The sequence below is a fragment of the Globicephala melas genome, chromosome 19 (assembly GCF_963455315.2).
Source record: "Globicephala melas chromosome 19, mGloMel1.2, whole genome shotgun sequence".
NCBI lineage: Eukaryota > Metazoa > Chordata > Mammalia > Artiodactyla > Delphinidae > Globicephala > Globicephala melas.
In genome coordinates this window covers 44980148-45003542 of record NC_083332.1, presented here as the reverse complement: position 1 = coordinate 45003542, position 23395 = coordinate 44980148, and the positions used below count along the sequence as shown (strand labels likewise).

General features: G+C 43.9%; 1 protein-coding gene and 1 pseudogene across 1 annotated transcript in view; one reads left to right on the top strand and one right to left on the bottom strand.

The window, feature by feature from the left end:
* The window catches only part of CDH1 (cadherin 1), a 78649-nt gene that overhangs the window by 2319 nt on the left and 52935 nt on the right, over window positions 1-23395 (bottom strand). Inside the window, exons 4-15 of the mRNA XM_030863543.3 lie at window positions 21882-22025; window positions 21601-21756; window positions 20695-20839; window positions 17807-17982; window positions 17414-17542; window positions 15676-15858; window positions 13525-13769; window positions 10544-10689; window positions 7059-7283; window positions 6335-6565; window positions 3218-3348; window positions 1354-1497 (exon numbers count right to left, since the gene is read on the bottom strand). Coding sequence (XP_030719403.1) covers window positions 1354-1497; window positions 3218-3348; window positions 6335-6565; window positions 7059-7283; window positions 10544-10689; window positions 13525-13769; window positions 15676-15858; window positions 17414-17542; window positions 17807-17982; window positions 20695-20839; window positions 21601-21756; window positions 21882-22025 — 2055 coding nt within the window. The remainder of the gene's footprint in view (window positions 1-1353; window positions 1498-3217; window positions 3349-6334; window positions 6566-7058; window positions 7284-10543; window positions 10690-13524; window positions 13770-15675; window positions 15859-17413; window positions 17543-17806; window positions 17983-20694; window positions 20840-21600; window positions 21757-21881; window positions 22026-23395) is intronic.
* Window positions 18777-19048, top strand: LOC115857019 (protein CEBPZOS-like; annotated as a pseudogene).

The following is a 23395-nucleotide window of genomic DNA, read 5'->3' as shown; positions in this document are numbered from 1 at the left end:
GAATGGAGGAAAATACCTGAATCCAGATGTATCTAAAAGGGATGGTTTAAAGTGGCCCTTCCTGTTCTCAGTTTTCTCTAAGATCCAGTGCCTAGAATGGATCTGGCTTGATCATTTCCAACACTGCCATGCTTTATATAGTCCTTGGTGACAACAACTCCTCAGGGAAGCTAAAGCAAAACCTGCCCCACACTGTGAAGACTTGCTGAAGGCCACTGGACCATCAGACAAGCCCTGAAAATCATTCCAGCAACTGAGCAAGTAATCAGGTAACATAGTTTAAGGAAATAGATCCCACTGGACTATTATTATCTTACTTGGTTCTTTGCTTAACCCCACCAGTTCTTCCTCATCTTACCCTAAGCTAATTAACTTAATGCCTATTTCCCATCCTCCCTTGCATATAGGGACAATCCTGTGACAGTCCTGGCCAATAACATGTAGGATGAACTTCCTTCTTGCCTAACAGTTTGCTAGAAGAAAGTTTTTGCCCCCTGCTCTGCCCTTCCTACTTCTTGACAGGAAAACAGGCTCAAGGCCTGGAAGTGTGGCAGCCATCCTGTGATCATAAAGCAACAAGCATGAGAACAAGGATGTGCTGAGATCATGCAGCAGAGAGGTAGAAAAGGGTGATGCACCAGCCTAGACTGCTTACCCTAGTCTTCTATTTGCATGAGGTAACTCTACTCATATCTATTTAAGCTTCTGGTATTTATAGTTGAATGCATTTCTGATATATACAATATGGAAACTATTTTTCTGGCCCTCAGGTAGCCTTGTGATACACATTTAACATTACGTCCCAATGTAATGCAGGGAAAGAGAGACCCATTAGTGAAACAAAACTGAATCTCTTTAGTTTCATTTCTTATTCTATTAAATCTTTTCAAGCAAGTCTTGGTTTTGCTGTATGAACTTTGCAAATTCCCTAAGACTAATTCAAAGTGCTATTAGTTCTGAAATTTAGATGAGGCACAAATAAAAAAACAAATAGGGCTCAGAGAGGGCTTCCCTGGTGGCGCAGTTGTTGGGAGTCCGCCTGCCGATGCAGGGGACACGGGTTCGTGCCCCGGCCCGGGAAGATCCCACATGCCGCGGAGCGGCTGGGCCCGTGAGCCATGGCCGCTGAGCCTGCGCGTCCGGAGCCTATGCTCCGCAACGGGAGAGGTCACAACAGTGAGAGGCCCGCGTACCAAAAAAAACAAAAACAAAAACAAAAACAAATAGGGCTCAGGGATGAAAACATGGTAAAGGAAAGACTCTAAAGAATTTTTCTCACTTTTGACACAACAGCTCCTTTCCAAGTTTAGAGATGAGTTTGTTGTGTCTTGGCTTTTGACTCTGCTTACTTACTTCATCAATAAAGTTTCCAATTTCATCAGGATTGGCAGGTCGGGGTCGATACTGGGGCACACTCAGGAGGGTTGGCGCCACATCATTGCGAGTCACTTCGGGCCGAGCCTCCAGGCCCCTGTGTAGCTGGCTCAGGTCATACTCCTTTAGAGAAAAAGGTAAAAGCATAGCAAAGAGTAAAATAGAAACAGTCATAAACACAGGGTCATATTTGGTTTACAGATTATGGTACTAGCTAAGGCCTTAACAGTCAGCTGTGATATCTACAGGCACGTGCCAATGTAACCTGAAACGGCAGTTGGTTTTTTTTTTTCTTTTCTGAAATGGTAGTTTTCAACCTAAGAGTCTCCAAATAGCACTGGAAGGAAATACAGCATAAAAGCCTTGTGAGGAACATTTGTGGGTATAGATGTAGACTGTTTTACCTTATTAACTTTTCATAGGGTATGATTATTAGATTATTATTCAGAAAATATTCACTCCTTTCCCACCCTATCCTCTGTGAAAAGAATAGAAATCCATTAATGTAGGGCTATGCCATTTGACTTGCTTTGACCAATGGGACATTAATACATGTGACACAGGCAAAGGCCTTAACTCTACTTTGGTCTTACCTGCTGGGACAAAGAAGATAGGAATTATATGGAACATTCCTGGACACAACTCACAGCACACAGCCATCCAGCCAAATGCAGCCTATATCAGCCTAGCCCCGACCAACCCACACATTCTTCAGAGCCTAGATGCCATAGACTGTTTGTGTGCCTCCTAAATTCACAAGTTGAAACAATGTGATGGTATTTGGAGGTAGGACGTTTGGCAGGTGATTAGGTTGTGACAGTGTATGGAGCCCTCAGGAATGGGATTAGTGCCCTTATAAAAGACACCCAGAGCTCCCTTGCCCATTCCACCACATGAGGACACAGTGAGACAAGGGCCATCTATGAACCAGGAAGAGGGCCCTCACTAGGCACTGAATCTGACAGCACCTTGACCTTGCATTTCCCAGCTTCCAGAACTGTGAGAAATAAATTTCTGTTGTTTATAAGCACCTAGTCTATGGTATTTTGTTACACCAGCAACTGTCCCAGCTAACCCACAAACGCACGACAAAAACATGCTTATTGACGTGTGCCACTGACATTCTGGGATTGCCTGTTATACAGCATTATTGTGGTAATACCTCAATAATACAGGGTAAGGCAAGTTAAGACCATCTCCAAAATCAAGAGAAATAAAGAAGGCCTGAAGAATTAACATCTACAAAAAGCAAAAAACGGTTTGGCACAGCTACAAACTCAAAGGAAACAAAATATTAAAACAGATCAGTCCTTGTGTTCCGCAACAAGAGAAGCCACCACAATGAGAAGCCCGTGCACCGCAACGAAGAATAGCCCCCGCTCGCCACAACTAGAGAAAGCCTGCACAAAAGCAACGAAGACCCAACGCAGCCAAAACTAAATAAATTTATAAAAACAACAAAAAACAGATCAGTTGCTCTATGTCAAAGATAATTTGAATAAAGTTCATGTCCTGGAAATAGCAGTGAGGAGAGTAGGCTCTGGAGTCAGACCACCTGGTTTTACTGCTTCCTAGCTCTGTGACTTTGGGCAAATTGCTTAACTGCTCTGTGCCTCTGTTCATTCATCTGAACAATAAATAAACGTTAGCAATGCTGTATTGATGATGATGATGGTGATGATGATGATGGTTAATGACATCTATTTTCTTGTGTAGATGAAAGGTCTTTAAAAAAATAGGCAAAGTAACAGAGCTGTTTCAGATGTCTGTCCTCCCCTAATCATTGCTTCCTCCAAATAAAGAGATTGCCATTAAGCTTTCTCCCTTGGTTTTAAACACCCACCTGGTCTTCTTCTCCACCTCCTTCTTCATCATAGTAATAAATGTTGTCCCGGGTGTCCTCTTCTGGGGGCAGTAAGGGCTCTTTGACTACTCTTCTCCTCCGAATAAGTAGCAGAATCAGCAGAATCAGGACTAGAGTGGGGAAGAGAGAAGATAAGAGCCACAGGTCAAGAAAGCCGTAAGCAGCAGCTGGCACAGAGCACCACTGCCTTGCAGACCAGACAGATGGCTATAAGACAACTCACATGTCTTCACATCCCTGAGGTTAATATATGCAGCACTACACAGTGGACAATTACATGAGAACTCAATTGTGGTCTTTAACTGGACCTTAAACCAATCAGTCATTTCCCAAAATCTGGAGCGAAGTACTCCAGGCAGCAGAAATGGTCCAGGCAAAGACTCCAAGCAGATTGGTGTGGTTAAGGAAAGATAGGGTCAGCGTGGCTGTAGCAGGATCATCAGGGGAGAAAGAAGGGGACAGGGGGTCAGAGGGGCAGCAAGGACATGCGGACCTCTGGAGGGACTTTGGCTTTGATTCAGAGTGAGTTGAAGCCATTGAAGGTTTGTGAGCAGGGCTGGGTCAGCCTAAATGTGACTAATACATGCATATTATTCTTATTCAGTTACGGGGGAGGGGAGTGGGGCACAGACTGTAAAGTCGCCTGGTACACCATGAAAAAACACCAAAAAGTTTTAAAATTAAACAACAGCAAAAAAAAAAAGCACTTGGTATATTCCTTATCTTCTCTTAGGATAAATCATGTAAGCGAGCTTTAAAATCTATTTTCAAGGTTTTCATCTGATCTTGGGGGCTATGTCTAGGCTATATACGATTAATATTTAATTTTTAAAAAAATTAAATAATTTATTGTGAATGGGAAAAAAATATGATTCAGTGTGTTTTCTAACTTATAGGTCCTTATACCCAAGTACCTAGTGAAGCACCACTGCACTGAGACAGGAGGTGGCATACACTTGCAAGTACCCAACCTACCTGTTTCTGAAATCAGAAAGATTCCAAGGTCTTATCCAGATAAACAATATAACCCCCTGGACCATGACTGAAGAACAGAAATACTGAGTGAGTTCTTGCTAGGTGGGCCAGGCCTGCCTTGGCCCTGAAGACACAGCACTGAAAACAATGGAAGCTGCAAACAGCCCTCATCCCTGTGGAGCTTAGAGCTGAAGAGCGAGAGGAGGGCTATGTTTCCAAAAGGATGCTTCTTATCAGACATTACTTAAGTGTTATGTAAGGGAAAGTAACCAAAACATGGCATACTGTTATCACTTCAGGAAGTACCACCCAACTTAGCTATCCTGAAACCCCCCAATCCCCGGTGTCAGAGACAAATGCTGCACAAAGTAAGTAACCAAATATTGGCTGACTACACAAAAACCTTCATATCCTCTCGTCTCTCTAGAACATTCTTTAGACGCTTAATTTTGACGTCTGCCCATAAGGAACAAGACGTTGGAAATCTGCACACTGGCATTGCTTCTGCTGTAAATGTTGCACATTTGAACAGTCCGAAATGTTGCTCTCGGCCCCTATGTCTAATGAAATACACCCATAGCAAAGTTAGATAAAGCTACTATAAAAAAAGTCAGTATTTTAAATATAACTGCGTGGTGGCAATAAAGCCACGTGAATCCTGGAGGAAGAAAGGTCCGGAAAGTTCACTGAATTTTAAACAACTCTCTCCTTCCTTTTCAATTTTGAGAGGATGCAGCAGAGGGCAGGAGCTAAGGGGACACACTGCAAACATTTCCCGAAGGCCAACAGGTAATCCCTTCTTCAATCTGTCGAAGCAGCAGGATCAGTAACACTGCTGAATCTAAACTGAAAGCCCCCAGGTGGTCCCATTGCTCCCCTCTAAGGACTTTCTTCTACCCCAGCAAGGTCGGCCTCTCTGCCCTACGCAGTCCGTCAAGCCTTCCTCTCTCTGTGCCTTTGCTAGTGTGGGAACCACCACAAATGGCCCTCTGTCTATGAGGACTCCCCCAGTCGCTGTGGCCCATCTATCCTGTCTTCCACCAAACCTTTCTCAAGACTCAATTAACAGCCTCCTCTTCTGACTGCAAGGACCTTCATGACCTGAACCACGTGTCATAGCTCCTAATGATAAAAAAAGCAACAACAACACTATCTTTGAGGTTTCCTGACTTGCCCGTCACTAGCTTTTAGAAACCATAACAGCACCTGTGTCAACCCTAGGGCTCAGTCTACAGGTAGGCTCAGGTAATATAGGTTTTAAGGACTGTGTCAGAAACTGCCAAATTTTCCCCAGTAACCTTTTTCCCCTTCATCCTTTGAGTCACTGATACTCACCATGCACCCCACACTCCACCCCTACTCTTGGCACCATCCTTTGAGTCACTGATACTCACCGTGCACCCCACACTCCACCCCTACTCTTGGCACCAAGTTGTTTTTTTGTTTTTGTTTTTTTTTGCGGTACGTGGGCCTCTCACTGTTGTGGCCTCTCCCGTTGCGGAGCACAGGCTCTGGATGTGCAGGCTCAGCGGCCACGGCTAACGGGCCCAGCCGCTCCGCAGCATGTAGGATCTTCCCGGACCGGGACACGAACCCGCGTCCCCTGCATCGGCAGGTGGACTCTCAACCACTGCGCCACCAGGGAAGCCCGGCACCAAGTTTTAATTGGACACATGGTCACCCGGTTAGAGTGGGAGTTTCCAGGTGTGGCTGTGTTTGGGCCGGTGGGATGTGAGTGAAGGTGACATGCTCAGTTTCAGATATGTGCCTTCCACTTCCTCTACACCCTCCTCCAGGGTGGGATGTGGAGAAGGCGGTGGTGACCAGGCCTCGCTGCTCCAAGCATGGTCCAAAGACCTGCAACATCAGCATCACCTCAGAGCTGGTTAGAAATGCAGAGGCTGAGGCCCCACCCCAGACCTACTGGATCAGCATTCTCATGTACGGGTGGTTTGTGTACACTCAAGCTGGAGAAACACTGCCCTTAGAGGTTGAAAGAACAAAATAGAAGGACTGGGCAGCCTTCCAGTCTTGGACCACTTACCCCTCAAATGCTCAGTAAGAGAAAAACCTCCCCCATGTCAGAAGGTAAAGGCTGAAACACTCGCCAGCTGCACTTACTCAGAAAAGCAAGAATGCCTCCAAGAATCCCCAGAATGGCGGGAACTTGCAATCCTCCTTCGGCATAAGGCCCGGCCTTCCTACAGTTGCTGACGACTCCTTCACAGTCACACACGTGCACATCTAAGGTGGTCACTTGGTCTTTGTTCTGGTTGTCTATGAGCTTGAGATTGATTTTGTAGTCACCCACCTCTAGGGTTTTCTTTGGCTTAAAAAGCAGAGATTCATGTTCTGGAGGAATCAACAAAAATGAGTGAGGGGATCAGGAGAGATAAAAAGTTCATTCTAGATTAAAATTGTTACGGAACTAGGGACATTCCAAAGCTGAATGAAGACAACAGCTGCTTGGGTTGTAGATTATTGGGCAGTATGTCACCGACTCAGACGCCAGAAACGCAAAGGGATCTTTGGTTCAATGCCACAAATGTAGATGGGACAAGGAAACAAGCCTTAAAAGGGGTGACAAGTGGGGAATTCCCTGGAGGTCCAGTGGTTAGGACTCCGAGCTTCCACTGCTGGGGGCCCAGGTTCGATCTCTGGTCGGGGAACTAAGATCCCACAAGACGTGTGGTGCAGCCAAAACAAAACAAAAACAACAACAAAAAACAAACAACAACATAAAGGGGGTGACAAGTGGATATTGAGAAGGGAAATTCAGAAGCGGGAGGCGGGAGGGAAGCATGGGGTCAGAGCAAAGTTTCCAAAATAAGACTCAAGTGCCCACCTTGGTCATTGTACTCAATGGTCCAGTTGACACTTGCCCCATGTGTTAGTTCTGCTGTGAAGGGAGAAGTGTTGGGGGGAAGGTCAGGATCAATGATGTTGATGATGACAGGCTGTGGATCCCTCTGGCAGAAGTACATGCTCCGAGGGTCTGGTTCGGGGCCATTGTCATTCACATCATCGAGGAATAGAAGCAGCGTTCCTGTTCCAGTAGCAGGTGGAGAACCTAAGAAAATACACAGGAAATGTCATAGCTCAGGACCACTGATGAATCCCTAGTGCCTCCCATCAGACTGAATCCAACTCTTCTCCTGGCTCTTCGGGGCTCCCTCACCAGGCCCCACCCTGCCCACAAAGCCACCCATCCTGCAGGTTCCAGGCCATCCTCATTCCTGGCTGGGCAGACCTCTGACATGCCTATTCCCTACTTTGATAACAATTATTCAAGTTATTCCTCACACCAAGGACTCCCTCCATTTTCACACATAACTTTATTCATCCATTAAATTTTAACATCTCTATGCCAAGGGAGGTGGGGGAGGGAAGGAATGGGAGTTTGGGATTAGCGGATGCAAACTATTATATAGAGGATGGATAAACAACAAGGCCCTACTGTATAGCACAGGGAACTATATTCAACATTCTGTGACAAACCATAATGGAAAAGAATATGAAAAAGAATATATATATATATATATATATATATATATATAGCTGAGTCACTTTGCTGTACAGAAGAAACGAAAACAACATTGTAAATCAACTATACTTCAATAAAATTTAAAAAAAAACACAACTTTCTTAAACCACTCTAAGAAGTCCTCCTCACCCCCTACTAGTTCTCCTTCTCTGAACTTCTAAGGCTCTAAGATCGTTATCAAAGTATTGAGCCTTTTACAATTGCCCCAAGTTGCTTTTCAGATTAGATTCAGAGATTTATACACACTTCTGTTCGTATTTCTCTTACATCCTGACATAGCACTTGATAATAGAAAAAGTAGACCCTCAAAGAATCATCATCATCAATATTAGCATATCGCAGGGAAAAAAACCCCAGAGGAATGTATCTCAAATCCATAAATATTTATACCTGGGCGGCTATAGTGATTATTTTTTCTTTTTACCTCTGAAAATTGTGGTTAAAAGTAATAGCATAAAACTTACCATTTTAACCATTTTTAAAGTGTACAGTTCAGTAGTGTTAGTATAATCACATTGTTGTGAAACAGCTCTCCATAATTTTATCTTACAAAACTGAAATTCTGTACCCATTAAACAATTCCCTACTTCCCCCTCCAGTTCCTGGTAACCACCATTCTACTTTGTTTCTACGAATTTGACCACATTAGTACCTCATCTAAGTGGAAACCCACAGTATTAGTCATTTTGTGACCGGTTTATTTCACTATGCACAATGTCCTCAAGGTTCATCCACATTGTAACACATGACAGGATTTCCTTCTTTTTTAAGGCTGAATAATATTCCATTGTGTATGCGTATACCATATTTTGTTTATCCATTCACCCATGGATGGATCTTTTTACCTTATCATTTGAATTTTCTTGTTTTAACAATGAGCAAGTATAATTTAAAATTCTTTTTTTAAAAAATTGATTTATCTTATTTATTTTTGGCTGCATTGGGTCTTCGTTGCTGTGTGGGCTTTCTCTAGTTGCGGCGAGCAGGGGCTACTCTTCATTGTGGTGTGCAGGTTTCTCATTGTGGTGGCTTCTCTTGTTGCGGAGCACGGGCTCTAGGCACATGGGCTTCAGTAGTTGTGGTGTGCGGGCTTCAGTAGTTGTGGCTCACAGGCTCCAGAGAGCAGGCTGAGTAGTTGTGGCACACAGGCTTAGTTGCTCAGCAGCATGTGGGATCTTCCCGGAGCAGGGCTTGAACCTGTGTCTCCCGCATTGGCAGGCAGATTCTTAACCACTGCCCCTAAAATTCTTTTTAATTAAAGAAAACTTTAAAAAATGTTTTTTAATAAGATAATAGATTTTCTGAAGAAACTTCATTCTCCTCTTAGACCTACATCAAAAGTATTGAGTCATGCACAAAGTAACACTTGAAGGAATATATTCAAAAGTACCATAATTTAGCCATTAGTATTAGGTCAGGGGTCAGCAAACTAAGGTCTTCCACCCAAATTAGGAACACAGCTATGCTCATGCCTTTTCAAACTTTGTATGGCTGCTTCTAGGCTATGATGGCAATAGAGATTGTACGGTCTACAGAGGCTAAAATATTTACTCCCTGGAACTTTACAGGAACCTTGTCAACTCTTGGTTACCTCCAGGCCAGGCTAGGGAACTCCCGTGCAGCCAGAGACAGCTGGCCAGCATAGCACTGCTGCCTAAGCAACGGGTTAGCTTCGCCTTTATGCAAAACATTTCTGCAAATGGAGCCCCATCATGGCTCTCTACTTTTAACCTGCTGCCTCCCAAATGACAGCTCCAGGAGCAGGAATGACTAGGCCAGGGTTACCCTTCCACAGCATGCTCAGAATGCGATGAAGGCTACATCACTCATTAGCCACCCATCCAGCCCCACCATGGGCTTACTCGCCTTGCCCTTTGCTTTCCGGATTGCCAAATCTGGAATTATTACCTCGGGAGGTTGAGGAGGGAGAGGGGAACAGATTTAATCACAGGAACTAGCAGGTCTCTTTAACAGTAACTCCGCTTCTGAATATCTATCCGTGGGAAACACTTGCCCACAGAGGCATGTACAACGATGTCTACCTATCACTCACAAAAATAATGGAGAACTGGAAATAATCCCGGTGTTATTTAATGTGTGAATGGTTAAATTATGCAATATGCAGAAAACATCATTTAATTGAAAAGAGGTAGATCTATAATGTGCCAAGATAGATCTCTGTGTCTTCCAGACATATGTTCAAGGAAAAAAAATTAAACATGCATAAGACAATGGTTTTTATAATAAAAACAAAAATAGGCTATAAACCACATAGTGGCTTTATAATAAACCATATTTCTATATGTTTATAAATGTATTCGAATACACAGAAACAGTCTGGAAGGAGCCACACTTCACTAATAATGATGATGATGATAAAGATAATAACAGTCCTTACAGAGCACAGACTAGGTAGCAGTCACTCTTCCAAGCACTTTTACATAAATTAACTCATTTAACCTAGATGGGCTATTATCATTTTGCTGGATAAAGGAACTGAGGGACCTAAAAATTAGGTAATAAGTCCAAGTTCACACAGGTATTAAGCTTTGGTCCTAGGATCTAAACCCAGGCAGTCTGGCTCCCATGGGGCTCAGGTACAGAGGGAGCGTTAAAAAGGAACTTCTGCTTGGCCTAAACTCTGCATTTTGGACAATGCTTTGAGAACGCTTTGTTGAATAATGAAAGAAAATGGAAGAATTCATGCCTCTTAAAGGATAGGGGCAAGGCAGTGAGCTGGTCAGGAGGGTGAAGCAGCAAAAACCAAATGGTAAGGGCATCCTCACCATCGTCAGTGGCTATAATGAGGGCCGTGTACGTGCTGTTCTTCACATGCTCGACGTTCTCTCTGTCCAATTCAGCCCGAGTGGAAATGGCACCCGTGTCCGGATTAATCTCCAGCCAGTTGGCAGCATCCCTCCAAATCCGATACCTGGAAAGACACAAGCTCTGATTTAGAACGGGAACAGCGAACGGTAGGTAGCTGAAGAAGGTTAAGGTTCCTCTTTGCTGATAGATACTTCTAACTTCCTTATTTCAAAAAAATAATGACTCCTAAAAATAATAATAATAAAAAAATAACGACTCCTACAGAAATTTTGCCAGAACGGTTTGATGACCGTCCATGTACCCTTCACCTAGATTCATCCACTGTCGATATTTTGCTATATTACAAAAGTTGATGCACACATATACATAATTTCTTGTTTTGCTGAACCATTTGAGAGTAAGTCGCAGACATGATGTTCCTTTACTCATGAAAATGTCAGTGTGCCTTCTCCTAAGAACAGAGGCATTCTCTTACATAACCACTATTTGATTTTCAATTTCAGGAAATATAACTTTGATATGGTACTACCACTTCATACATGGTACACATTCAAACTGTGGATTTCCCCCAAACTGTACCCCCCCTCCCCATGCCCCTGCCCCAATCCAATCCAGAACGCAATCCAGGATCAGGCATGGCATTTAGATGTCAGATTTCTTTAGTTCCTCTCAGACTGACCCCCCTAAAGCGTACAGCAGTTCTCAAATGGTCACAGTATGGCACCCAACACCCCCGCCATGAGGATCTGGAGATTTGGGTTGACACGGTGACTTGGGAGTATGCTGCACTACTGGCATTTAACGGGAGGTGCCAGGGACGGTAAAGCTCCTTCTGGTCGTACACAGCCACCCCACAAAAAATTATTCAAAATGCCAAGAGAACCCTGTTAAGCCACACCTTATTAGGAATACCAGAAACAGAAGAAACGTAAGCATGAAAAACAGAGATATACTGCCCAGTTATCTATCGAGGTCATTGAAAGGCTCAGAAAGGGAAATAAAGAAATCGAAGGAGGAAAGGGTCCTGGATACCTGTAGGCTTATCCTCACGTCCTTAGAAGTGCAAAGCAATGAACTACATATATCGAGTGGTCTTTATTCCAGGGGTAAGGGTCTCTGCAAACACTATTTAGACTTGGTCCTTGAACTTCCCCAAATAGATGCTTTGAACTACCTATTTCATTACTACAAGCTAAGCTATCAACAGAAGCTGGAAACCATACAACCCAAGGCTTTAATCACAAAACAAAAAATCCTACAATATCACCATGCCACTAACACACCTAGCAAAAATAATAATTACTTAGTGTCAGGTCTATGTGCAAGTTTCTCTATTTGCCTCAAGGGTGTCTTTTATAGTTGGATTGTTTGAATCCATCTTTAAGCATAGTCTACACATTACAATTGGTTGATTCCTCTCTTAATCAACATCCTTAATCTAAGCAGTCACCCCCACCCTTCTGTCATTATTTGCTAAAGAAACTGGGTCATTTGACATAGAGCTCCCATATTCTGCATTTGGCTGACTGCTTCCTCATGGCATTTAACTTCTTCATTCTCTGTACTGCATCAAAATCAAATCCTAGGGCTTCCCTGGTGGCGCAGTGCTTGAGAGTCCGCCTGCCAATGCAGGGGACACGGGTTCGTGCTCCTGTCCGGGAAGATCCCACATGCCGCGGAGCGGCTGGGCCCGTGAGCCATGGCTGCTGAGCCTGCGCGTTCGGAGCCTGTGCTCCGCAGCGGGACAGGCCACAACAGTGAGAGGTCCGTGTACAGCAAAAAAAAAAAAAAAAAAAATCAAATCCTAAGGTTTGATTAGATTCTGTTTCAACCCTTCTTTTCTCCCCCAAATATAACATTTAAGTGGCACTGTGTACATGCTGTTGAATCACTTCGAGTGGCACTTCATGTTGGGCTGTCCTTGCTCTTCCAGCAGATGTTAAAATCTATCAGAAGGTTTGGATGGTCCCAGCTTGGTTCCTCCGTTTAAAAATTCCTCATCATCCTTGATCTAATGATTCTAGCAGCCATTAATACCACTACCTGGATCCTTTTTATCCGTATGGCGCACATGCACAGTTTAAAGCTATTTATGAGCCCTTCCAATCAGGATAGAATTAGTACTTCCCAGAATAACTCAGAAATTGAAGCTGCACTTAAACTTCATGTTTGTTTTACATTTAATAAGTCACAGGCACTGATACTAAAACACAAACACCTCTCCCTCCAAACAAGAACATGCTCAATTTATTACCAAGTGGGACTCTATACTGGATTTGCATAACCTTTTTTCTAAATAGTTCAGAGCATTCTAATAGTTTCCTCTAAAGTAAATATTAACAGGTATGAATCTCTCTCTGAGAAGAGGAAGTGACCGAGGCCTTTGTTATCTCTGGAAATCATGCTATTACTAAAAAGACGCAGATGTGCCATGCTTGGGTTTGTGCTTAACAGTCTTCCCTTTGAGTTTCCACCATTGTCACACCTGAACACCAAGTATGTCATCAGACCTAGCTCTCAAAAGAATAAGAACATCCTTTATCATACGTGGCCACAGTGGTGTTGCTGTTGGTTGGTTTGTATGTGTGTTTTCAGCATCTGTGGCTGTCATTTACATTACAGAAGTGCCTTCAAGTTTACAAAACAAAAAAAGAAACAGTAAGCTACTTATAACACAATACCGTGTATGTAAATTAAAACCACATTCCTACTACACTAAGTGAATTCAAAAAGAGGAAGCACAGTAAACCGACAATGGCTGACCATGGACGGAATGGACAAGGTGTGGGGAATGGGGATAAAAATATAAATAAGCCAAACAAGAGAAGGATCTTCCACAGACCAACGATGATAAAAATGCCATGAACAAAATATTTTATACATACACGTATGCACACAGCTAGTTGCTGCCAGTAAGTGGAAAACCCCTCACACTTACGTGATCTTCTGTTCCATAAATCTGTCTGGCTCCTGGGCGGTGTAGGATGTGATCTCCAGGCCCAAGCCGAAGTCCTCGGGCACTGTCACTTTCTTCTGAGGAGGCATGAAGATGGGGGCTTCATTCACATCCATCACGTCCACGGTGACGGTGGCTGTGGAAGTGGAGAGAGTGACCTCAAAGGGGGCCACATTAGTCACTGCCACATACAGGATGTACTGTTGCTTGGCCTCAAAATCCAAGCCCTAAAGAGCAGAAAAAATACATTTTATGTTAGAAAAAAACCCCATTAAATCCTTAACTATTGTTTTTTGGTTAGCAATATATCAGTGGTTCTCACATCTGGCTGCATTAAGAAGAACTCACTTGAGAACTTTTAAAGAAAACACATGCCTGGACCCTAACCCCAGAGCCAGCGAATAGGAATCTCTGAGGTTGGGGTCTGGACATCAATATTTTTTAAAAAGTTCCCAATGACTAACATGCAACCAGATTCATGTTGAGAACCCCAGTAAAGAATAAAGATGAGCTACATGAAATCTCAACTGGCAAGCCTCTATTAACAAATGTAGCACATTAAGTCATTTATTTACCTGAGGCCAATAAGAATGTTCACATCCTATGCTGACATGCAGCCCATGTGACAGCAAATGGACAAACAACCCTGCCTGTCCACCTCCCTAACCCCAGTAAGTTTAGTGGCAAGAACATGAAGTTCAGAATCAGTCGGCAGTGAGCTCAAATCCCGGCCTGGCCATTTCCTAGCTGTGTGATTTGGGCAATAGAACCTCTGGGTCTGTTTCCACACCTAAATAAGTAGGAAAAGGAACTATCTCACAGAGGCACTGTAAGGGATCAACTGGAGCTTTTATGAAGGACCTTTCGTATGGCGGGAACTCAAATTACTACCTTTTTTCTTTTGGTGATAGAATAATAACAGAAAACGCTGACATCAAATGCTTAGTGGGAAGACTTCCCTGGCGGTGCAGTGGTTAAGAATCTGCCTGCCAATGCAGGGGACACGGGTTCGAGCCCTGGGCTGGGAAGATCTCACATGCCACGGAGCAACTAAGCCCGTGCACCACAACTACTGAGCCTGCACTCTAGAGCCCGCGAGCCACAACTACTGAGCCCACGTGCCACAACTACTGAAGCCCGTGCGCCTAGAGCCTGTGCTCTGCAACAGGAGAAGCCACCGCGATGAGAAGCCTGCACACCGCAACAAAGAGGAGCCTCCGCTCACCGCCAACTAGAGAAAGCCCACACGCAGCAAAGAAGACCCATCTCAACCAAAAAAAAAATAAATTAAATAAGTAAATTTAAACAAAGAAATGTTCAGTGGGAGTTAAGATGACGTACTAAGTGATCCAGAAATGAAGGGTCTGCTCACTTGCTCAAGGGGAAGTCAAACCTCTGGCGCTAAGTTAGGGATCCGTTCATTAACTCTTTGACTAACTTCAACAAGGAAATCACTCAACTTCTTACTGTTCATGTCTCCTAGACATCTTTCACAGGCTTATTTGCCCTTCTTCTAAAATCATCCAGCAAAATAGCAGAGACCATAAACCATTTTTCTTCTCATTTGCAAAATGGATATGGCAGGGTGGGCAAATGTTTCAGAGAAAGAACATATTAAAACAGATGGTACAGACTTCCCTGGTGGTGCAGTGATTAAGAATCCGCCTGCCAATGCCGGGGACACGGGTTCAAGCCCTGTCCCGGGAAGATCCCACATGCCGCGGAGCAACTAAGTCCGTGCGCCACAACTACTGAAGCCCGTGCACCTGGAGCCCGTGCTCCTCAACAAGAGAAGCCACCGCAGTGAGAAGCCCGCGAACTGCAACGAAGAGTAGCCCCTGCCTGCCGCATCTAGAGAAAGCCTGCGCGCAGCACCGAAGACCCAACGCAGCCTAAAATAAATTTATAAAAAATAATAATAATAAAAATAAAACAGATGGTAGGGTGTGGTGTGGGAGCTTCCTGATTTCTCACATGAGCCTGAAGAGTCACTGCAAACCCCACCAGAATCTGGGAGAGCTGCCCTCCCCCACCCCACGAAGGCCACACTAATCTACTTCAGAGAAGACACCAGGGGACAAGGGCCTCTGGCTGCGTTGTCAATTTCTGCATCTTGCCAGGAATGATACAAACCTTAGCCGTCTTCAAAATGCCCTCATTGGTTTCTGGGTCTGTGATGACAACAAACTGCTTCTCGTTATCATTTAATATTGTGTAAACGGCCTCCCACGCTGGGGTATTGGGGACATCGGCATCAGTCACTGTGAGTGTGGCGATGACCACGTTAGCCTCGTTCTCAGGCACCGACCCCTCGTACTGCAGAGCAAAGAAAAGGATGTGTCACTTAGGACATACTCAGACCCAGCAGTGGAGCCAGGGTTCAGGGGGCTAAAGGAGTCCTTTCTTGAGCCCAAGCTTTGATGAGTCTTTGAAGAAGTGCCCACCCTACCAGCATGGCCCTTATTTCCTGTTGGTGGAGCAGCCAGCACTCAGGGACCCTGTGAGTACCTGAAGGAGCCAAGGCCCTGGCTGTCCGCGCCTCTCAGCGTACTCTGGCCCAACTGCTGACACTGTAGCTTATCCCCCGTTCCCGTCTTCCCCATCATTCTCAGTGGTACCAGTAATTTTCATAAATGTCTGGTCATTACAGTCTTCTACTTAAAACCCTTTGATAACAACCCACTGCACTCAGGATCAATTCTAAAATTCTAAATTCAGTCCACAAGGTCCTGTAGGACCTGGTCTCATTTGGTTCATTACACTGACTGTTTTTCAGTTCTTGCTATTCATCAAGCTTCCTTTTGATGCGGGGCATTAATCTGTCTTTCTTAAGCCTCCTGTACTCACAGTGGCTAGGTTAAAGTGGCAGACACCGTTAATTGTCTACTGAATATCCACTCTCCTCTTCTTCACTAACTACGTGGTTGACGGCAGCGACGTGCCCAGAGAAAATACTGTATTTCCAGTCTTCCTTGCAGACAGCAGTTGCTAGTAAATGAAACTTGTGGGATGGGTCTTCACAGAAATAAGAAAACTTGACTTGACATCAAGACCTTATGCCCCCTTGCCTTTGCCGCCTTCTTGAACGAAGCACAGATGTGGCTGGAGCTCCAGCTGTCATCTTGGGCCACAAGGTGACAATGGGGATAGAATCCATGTACCAAGGATGGTGGGAAAGCAGATAAAGGAGGCTTGGTTTCTACTGACTGAGTGGACTATCTACCTCTGGACCGTTAGTGACACAAGAGAAAAAGTCAACCCTGTTTGTTTAAACCACAAGAGTCAAATCTCTGTTACTAACCATTAAGCTGATTTCTAGGTAACACAATAAGGTTTCAGGTTCTTTCACACAGCTCTCAGTACCTTCTCCTTGACTGCATTTAATATAATTATACACGATAATCGGTATAAGTTGTATAACATCACCCTAGCTAGACTATAAACTCCACAAGAATAGAAGTGTCGTCTGCCTTGTTTGTGATAATATCCCCAGTGTCTAAGACAGTGTCTGGTATAAACCCAGAGAATATTTGTTCAATGAATAACTAAAACCTGGTAAGATCTGCTACCAAGATGAGGACATGCAGTAAATAGGTGCTTTTTTTTTTTCCTTATTTTTATTTTTTTTAACATCTTTATATGGAAGTTCCTTAAAAAAAAAAAACTAAAAATAGGTGTTTTTTGCAACTTCAGAAACCTGTGTCAATAGGTCCCAGGCTGAGGAGGGCAGAGACAACTGACATCCCGACCTGCTTGCTTTTTAGCTTCAAGTTTACTAGTCTGGAAAACGTTTCCAAAGGGTTCACCCATGAGATACTGGGAAACAACCAAGGACCTTTGGAGACTCTCTAAGGAGTTGCAGGGTTATTACCATAGTTGGGTCGAAGATGGGAGGGTTATCATTGGTGTCATTGACTGTGATCACAGCTGTTGCGGTCGTGCTTAAGCCTTCACCTTGCAGGTCTGCAGCTTGAACCACCAGGGTATACATGGGAAAACTCTGTAGAGATCAAACACACCTGAGTCAGGACCGACAGCCACATCAGGCACAGCCCAGCCCATCACATAGAAACAGATTATTTTCTCATCTGCTTAAATGCCAACCTGCCTGCCTGCCTGGCCCCAAACCTCTGGACAAATGTTTAGATACAAAGCTCAGAACCATCACCATACTAAGCAGCAACTGGCCTCGGCAGAGTTTTACATCATCCAGACGATCGAGCTATTTGCCCTCAATACCCTCTGGATCCTCTTGACCCCTGACCTCCCGGTCCAGCCCGGTGGTGAGCACACTGATGACACCCGTGTCCTTGTTGATGGTGAACATTTTGTTGTGCGGCAGCGTAGGCTCTTGGCTGAGGATGGTGTAAGCAATGGCAGCGTTGTAGGTGTTCACATCATCGTCTGCGTCTGTGGCCGAGACCTCCATCACAGAGGTCCCTGGAAGCAAAGGAGAAGATTTAGTCAAGCTACACTTTAATTTCCAAAATTCTGACTAAAGCGCTAGGGGAGGAAGAACGCATTCCACCAAATGAGCAAGTGGTGTTCCCAGAACCCAGTTTTTCCAGAGGATATTTTGGGTGGGGAGGGTGGGTGAGGAGTATGGGGAATAAATAACCTTAAGCTAAAACATCTTTGCTATGTCTCTTACACTGAGTGAATAGTGTATAAAACAGGAAAAATACCAGAAATTTCTATAATTGGCTTCTTAGCCACAGCTCCACCTGAGAGAATGGTCATTTGAGACTGTTGCCTTCAAGGTAGAAGGAAATATTTACAATACTTGTGACAGACAAAGTACTAGTTCACAGAATCCCTAAACAATTCTTCAAGAATCAATAGGCAGGGAAAAAAAAAAAAAAAAGAATCAATAGGCAGGGACTTCCCTGGTAGTGCAGTGGTTGGGAATCCGCCTGCCAATGCAGGAGACACAGGTTCGATCCCTGCTCCGGGAAGATCCCACATGCTGCAGAACAACCAAGCCCGTGTGCCACAACTACTGAGCCTGCGCTTTAGAGCCCGCGAGCCACAACTACTGAGCACACACACCGCAACTACTGAAGCCCATGCACCTAGAGCCTCTGCTCCGCAACAAGAGAAGCCACCGCAATGAGAAGTCTGCGCACCGCAACGAAGAGTAGCCCCTGCTCACCAAAACTAGAGAAAGCCCATGCGCAGCAACAAAGACCCAACGTGGCCAAAAATAAATTTAAAAAAAGAATCAATAGGCAGGCATGCGCAGCCCCACGAGTACGTGCCTCAGGATAGCCCGTACTATGGATCCACTGGCAAAGCAGATCTTTAAAGGAGTTTTAGTAGCTGAACTTGTGGGCATTTTTGGAGCATATTTTTGTTCAGAAAGATGAATACAAGTCAAGAGTTCAGGCAAACAATGAGCAAGAAATTCTCCTTCATCTTGGAAGTTTATTGCAAGTCCACTGAACACTCTGGAATGTACAGAATCAGAGAGCAAGAGCAAGAAAAGTGGCTGAACAGCAAAAATTAAGAATTTGACCATCAATCAAGGTTTGCCCTATTTCATAGTATCAGGCAAGATTAAAACTCCAAAGTTGACATGGATGGATTTTAGAATATTTAAGGTGAAATGTAAATTCTAATTAAAGCAGTTGTTCTTTGGACTAACCGTGAAGAAATTGATGGAACGTTTGTTTATTATGTTATAAATGGAGTTTCATTTACTACTCAAAATAAAGTGGTTCTCCTTTAAAAACAAAACAAAACAAACAAACAAAAAAACTCCCCTATAATTCCGTATAAACCTGTCAAAATAGATAAAATACTAAAACATCTATTTTTTTTTAATAAATTTATTTCTTTTATTTATTTATTTTTGGCTTTGTCGAGTCTTCCTTGTGGTGCACGGGCATCTCGTGGTGGCTTCTCTTGTTGCAGAGCACAGCCTCCGGGCGTGCGGGCTCAGTAATTGCAGCCTGCGGGTTCAGTAATTGTGGCACGCGGGCTCTAGAGCGCAGGCTCAGCAGTTGTAGAGCACCGGCTTAGTTGCTCGCGGCATGTGGGATCTTCCCAGACCAGGGCTTGAACCAGTGTCCCCTGCACTGGCAGGCGAATTCCCAACCACTGCTCCACCAGGGAAGCCCTAAAACATCTATTTTTAATATTTATTACATTTTTTCTTTTTCATTATAGTTTATTACAAGATGTTGAGTAAAGTACCCTGTGCTATACAGCAGGACCTTGTTGTCTATCTCATTTATCCCCCTCTCCTCTCCCCTTTGGTAACCATAGGTTTGTTTTCTGTCTGTGGGTCTGTTTCTGTTTTGCAAATAAGTTCATTAATATTTATTACATTTTAACTGAAACATTTAAAATCACATTATCTAAAAATATATTAACTAGAAATATTGCTTTTATCCATTTTCACTTTACCTGAAACACTATTCAAACTCTACATCAATGTCTCTGGGACTACTGGAGCCCTTTTGGAATAAAATTTGTCATTTAAAAAAAAAGAAAAATCAATAGGCAAAAGACAAACAGCCCAAGAGACAAAAAGGGCAAAAGACTTGAATAGACAAGTTGTAAAGAAACCCAGCTGGTCAGCAAACATATGATAAGATGCTTATTTAGTCCATTAATAATCAGAGAAATTCCATTTTAAGTTATGTTGAGATATAACTACACACTCAACAGATTGGCCAAAAAGAAGTCAAACAATTCCATGATATATATTGCTGGTGGGAGTATAAATTGGTTCAGCCACCTTGGAAAAACTGTTTGTCACCAAGTAGAAAAGTAGGCAAAACTGTAAGTACACACGTGGTAAAAGATAAATGAAAGCAAGGGAATGATTATCACAAAAGTCAGGGTGGTGGCTGTCTTTACGGAGGAGGGAAAAAATGTGATCAGGAAGGATTGTACAGGGTCTGTAAACTACTAACAAGGATCTGTTACTTAATCAGGGAAGGTTGTTCTTAAACTGCTCCTTTCTTAAACTGGGCTTAAACATTTTATACATATTTCTATAGGTAGGATGTTTTACACATGAACAGTGTCTTCCAAAGAAGTTCTGTGCATATGAAGGGTCTGACCCCAAACGCCAGCCCCAACACTTGGGGGTGCAAAGAATCTAAGTGTCTTGATGGGTGTTGATCTCCTCGTTGCTGGACGTACCTGGAAGAGCGCCCTCCATGACAGACCCTTTGAAGACCTCCTGGGTGAACTCAGGCTTGTTGTCATTCTGATCGGTCACGGTGATCACAATCTCCATCGGCTCCTCGATTGCTTGCCCGTCTGAAGACACAGCATGAGAGAAGAGCTGCAAGAGCCAGGTGAGGGTTACTCGGGAAGACAAGGTGGGAGAAGTGTTCCAACCAGAGCAGAGTGGGCTCCACCCGGCCCCCACTCCCTCCTACTCAAGTATGCATGGACCCCACCCCCTGCCCCGCCCCAAGCACAGAACATCCCCCACACACGTGCTGCTGCTTCAGTGAGGTCATGACACTGGTTAAGACCATGACCTGTGAGACCATGGGCTGGAGAACACATCCATCAGCTCAGAGCCCCATTTCCCACATAAGGGCTGGGGGCCGGGCCTAGGAGATAAAGGTGGAAGCCTAAAACACTCTGACTGGTTCCAAGCAGGGTCGAATTTGCTCTGGCTGCTCGAGTCTAGCGTTCCCCCCAGACTTCCCTGTGTTTGGCATCAAAGCATTACCTCCCAGCTTCCCTAAGCGCACACTGCTCTCAAGGCCCAGAAATAGTTTTTGTTCCCCAACATCAACACCAGCCTCTGCCTATGTGTCAGGGACTTTGAGTCCCAAGAACAGGTTGACATCTTGGGTCTAAGATCATGTCTGATGCCCCAGGACTCTCCCCACTTTATTCCTAACAAGGAAAACATGAACAGCCCCCAATTTTTGCAGGTTCTCCTGTCATTTCTCCTTATCAACAGGTCTAAAGGTATCAAGTTAAGCTCTTCAAATGTCCAGAACATCTGATCTATGATCAGCGTGAGTTGACCAAAAAAATTTTGAAAGGATGTAACCCCATCATTAAGTGCTTTTAAGAGACACTCACAATGTACTTGGCAATATGTTCTCTATCCAGAGGCTCCGTCACCTTTAGCCATCCTGTTTCTCTTTCAATAATAAACACATGAAGAGGGGGTGCGTCGGCTCCTTGTCCAGTGATGCTGTAGAAAACTTTGGTTTCTTTTTCCCTGTTAGATTTGATCTGAAGACAAAACAGAAAGAAATGAATTAGCAAGGAAGGATTCTGACATTGGCTCTTTTCCCTTTCTCTCCTTGGTCCTTCTCTGCCAAATTCCTCCCAGAGACATAGAGAACTTCCTTCTGTACCTGAACCAGAGCCTTAGGAAATGGGCCTTTCTCATTTTCTGGGCAGCTGATAGGAGGAATAACCCAGTCTCTCTTCTGTCTCCTGAGACCATGGTGGGAGCTGGGAAATGTGAGCACTTCTGTCTGGGTTCCAGAGGGAGAGTCCTAAAAGGAAAGAAGATGAGGAACAAAATGAGATAATTCAGAAAAGATGATACGGGCTGAACAACCTAGGCAGTTAGCATCTCCAGCCTTCTGAGGGCAGGGCATGGCTTTCGTTTAACAACAAAATAAAACAGCCAAAACAAAACCCAATGGACCTCTTTACCGTATCAGAAAGACGGTTTCCTCTTTTGATCCTTCTTAGTGTCCAGAGTTCAGTAATCATTATGCACACACGATGATAGGTTTGAGGGTTTGACATTATTTAAGAGTTATTTCAAGCCTATATCTCACACCTGTCATTTTTAAAAATATTTATTTTATTTATGTATTTATTTTATTTATTTATTTAGTTGCACCGAGTCTTAGTCACTGCAGGTGGGCTCCTTAGTTGCGGCTCACAGGCTCCTTAGTTGTGGCTTGTCAGCTCCTTAGCTGAGGCTCACCAGCTCCTTAGCTGTGGCATGCGAATTCTTAGTTGCGGCATGCATGTGGGATCTAGTTCCCTGACCAGGGATCGAACACAGGCCCCCTGCATTGGGAGCACGGAGTCTTATCCACTGCGCCACCAGGGAAGTCCCACGCCTGTCATTTTTAATAGGACATTATACTCCAATGATTTACTATCAGAGCTTATTCAACAATTAGATATTCAGGTGTTTTTAATATTCTTTTCTTTTATATTTTTCCTAGTGATATAGGTCTCCAAAGTAGAGTTAGCCTAAGTGAGTAAGTTTTGGGAACTTACTACTTTGTGATCAATACTAATCCCTTAATCTCACTGTGCTAGTATATCTGTATGGTTTCCATTTGTTCTAACAGAAGTTGTTTGCATGGGAACCAAAAGTGCCCTTTGAGACTTGTATTGAACAGTTTTCATGTGCGATAACTTTATGCACACACAGGGAAATAAGATAGCTGAAGATGGAAGGAAAGATCTTCCAAATTGTTTTAAGTGTTCTAAAGTGATTGGTAGTAACACAGTAAAGGTCCAGGACAATTACATTTTCCATCCTCCACAGAGTCACCCATCCCTGTCTGTCAAGTGAGAGTCAAGCCCTGCTTCCTGGCTTTTAAAATGTGACTCAAAATGCACAAGACAGACATGAAATATGACCAGATATCATCACAAAATCCTTCCCAATCCTGCATTTCTGTATACTAGTCACTCACACACCCCTTAACACACACCCTCTGCATTAACCTCCTAGAGAAGCAGTCCTGCCCTGGCCAAGGGCAGGCTCTGGAGCCAGGCTGCCTGGCTTTGTATCCTCACTGTGACACCTCACCTTCCTGAGCTGATTATTTAACTTCTCTGTCCCACACTTTCCTCACGTCTAAAATGAGGATTATATTAGTATCTGCCTCATAGG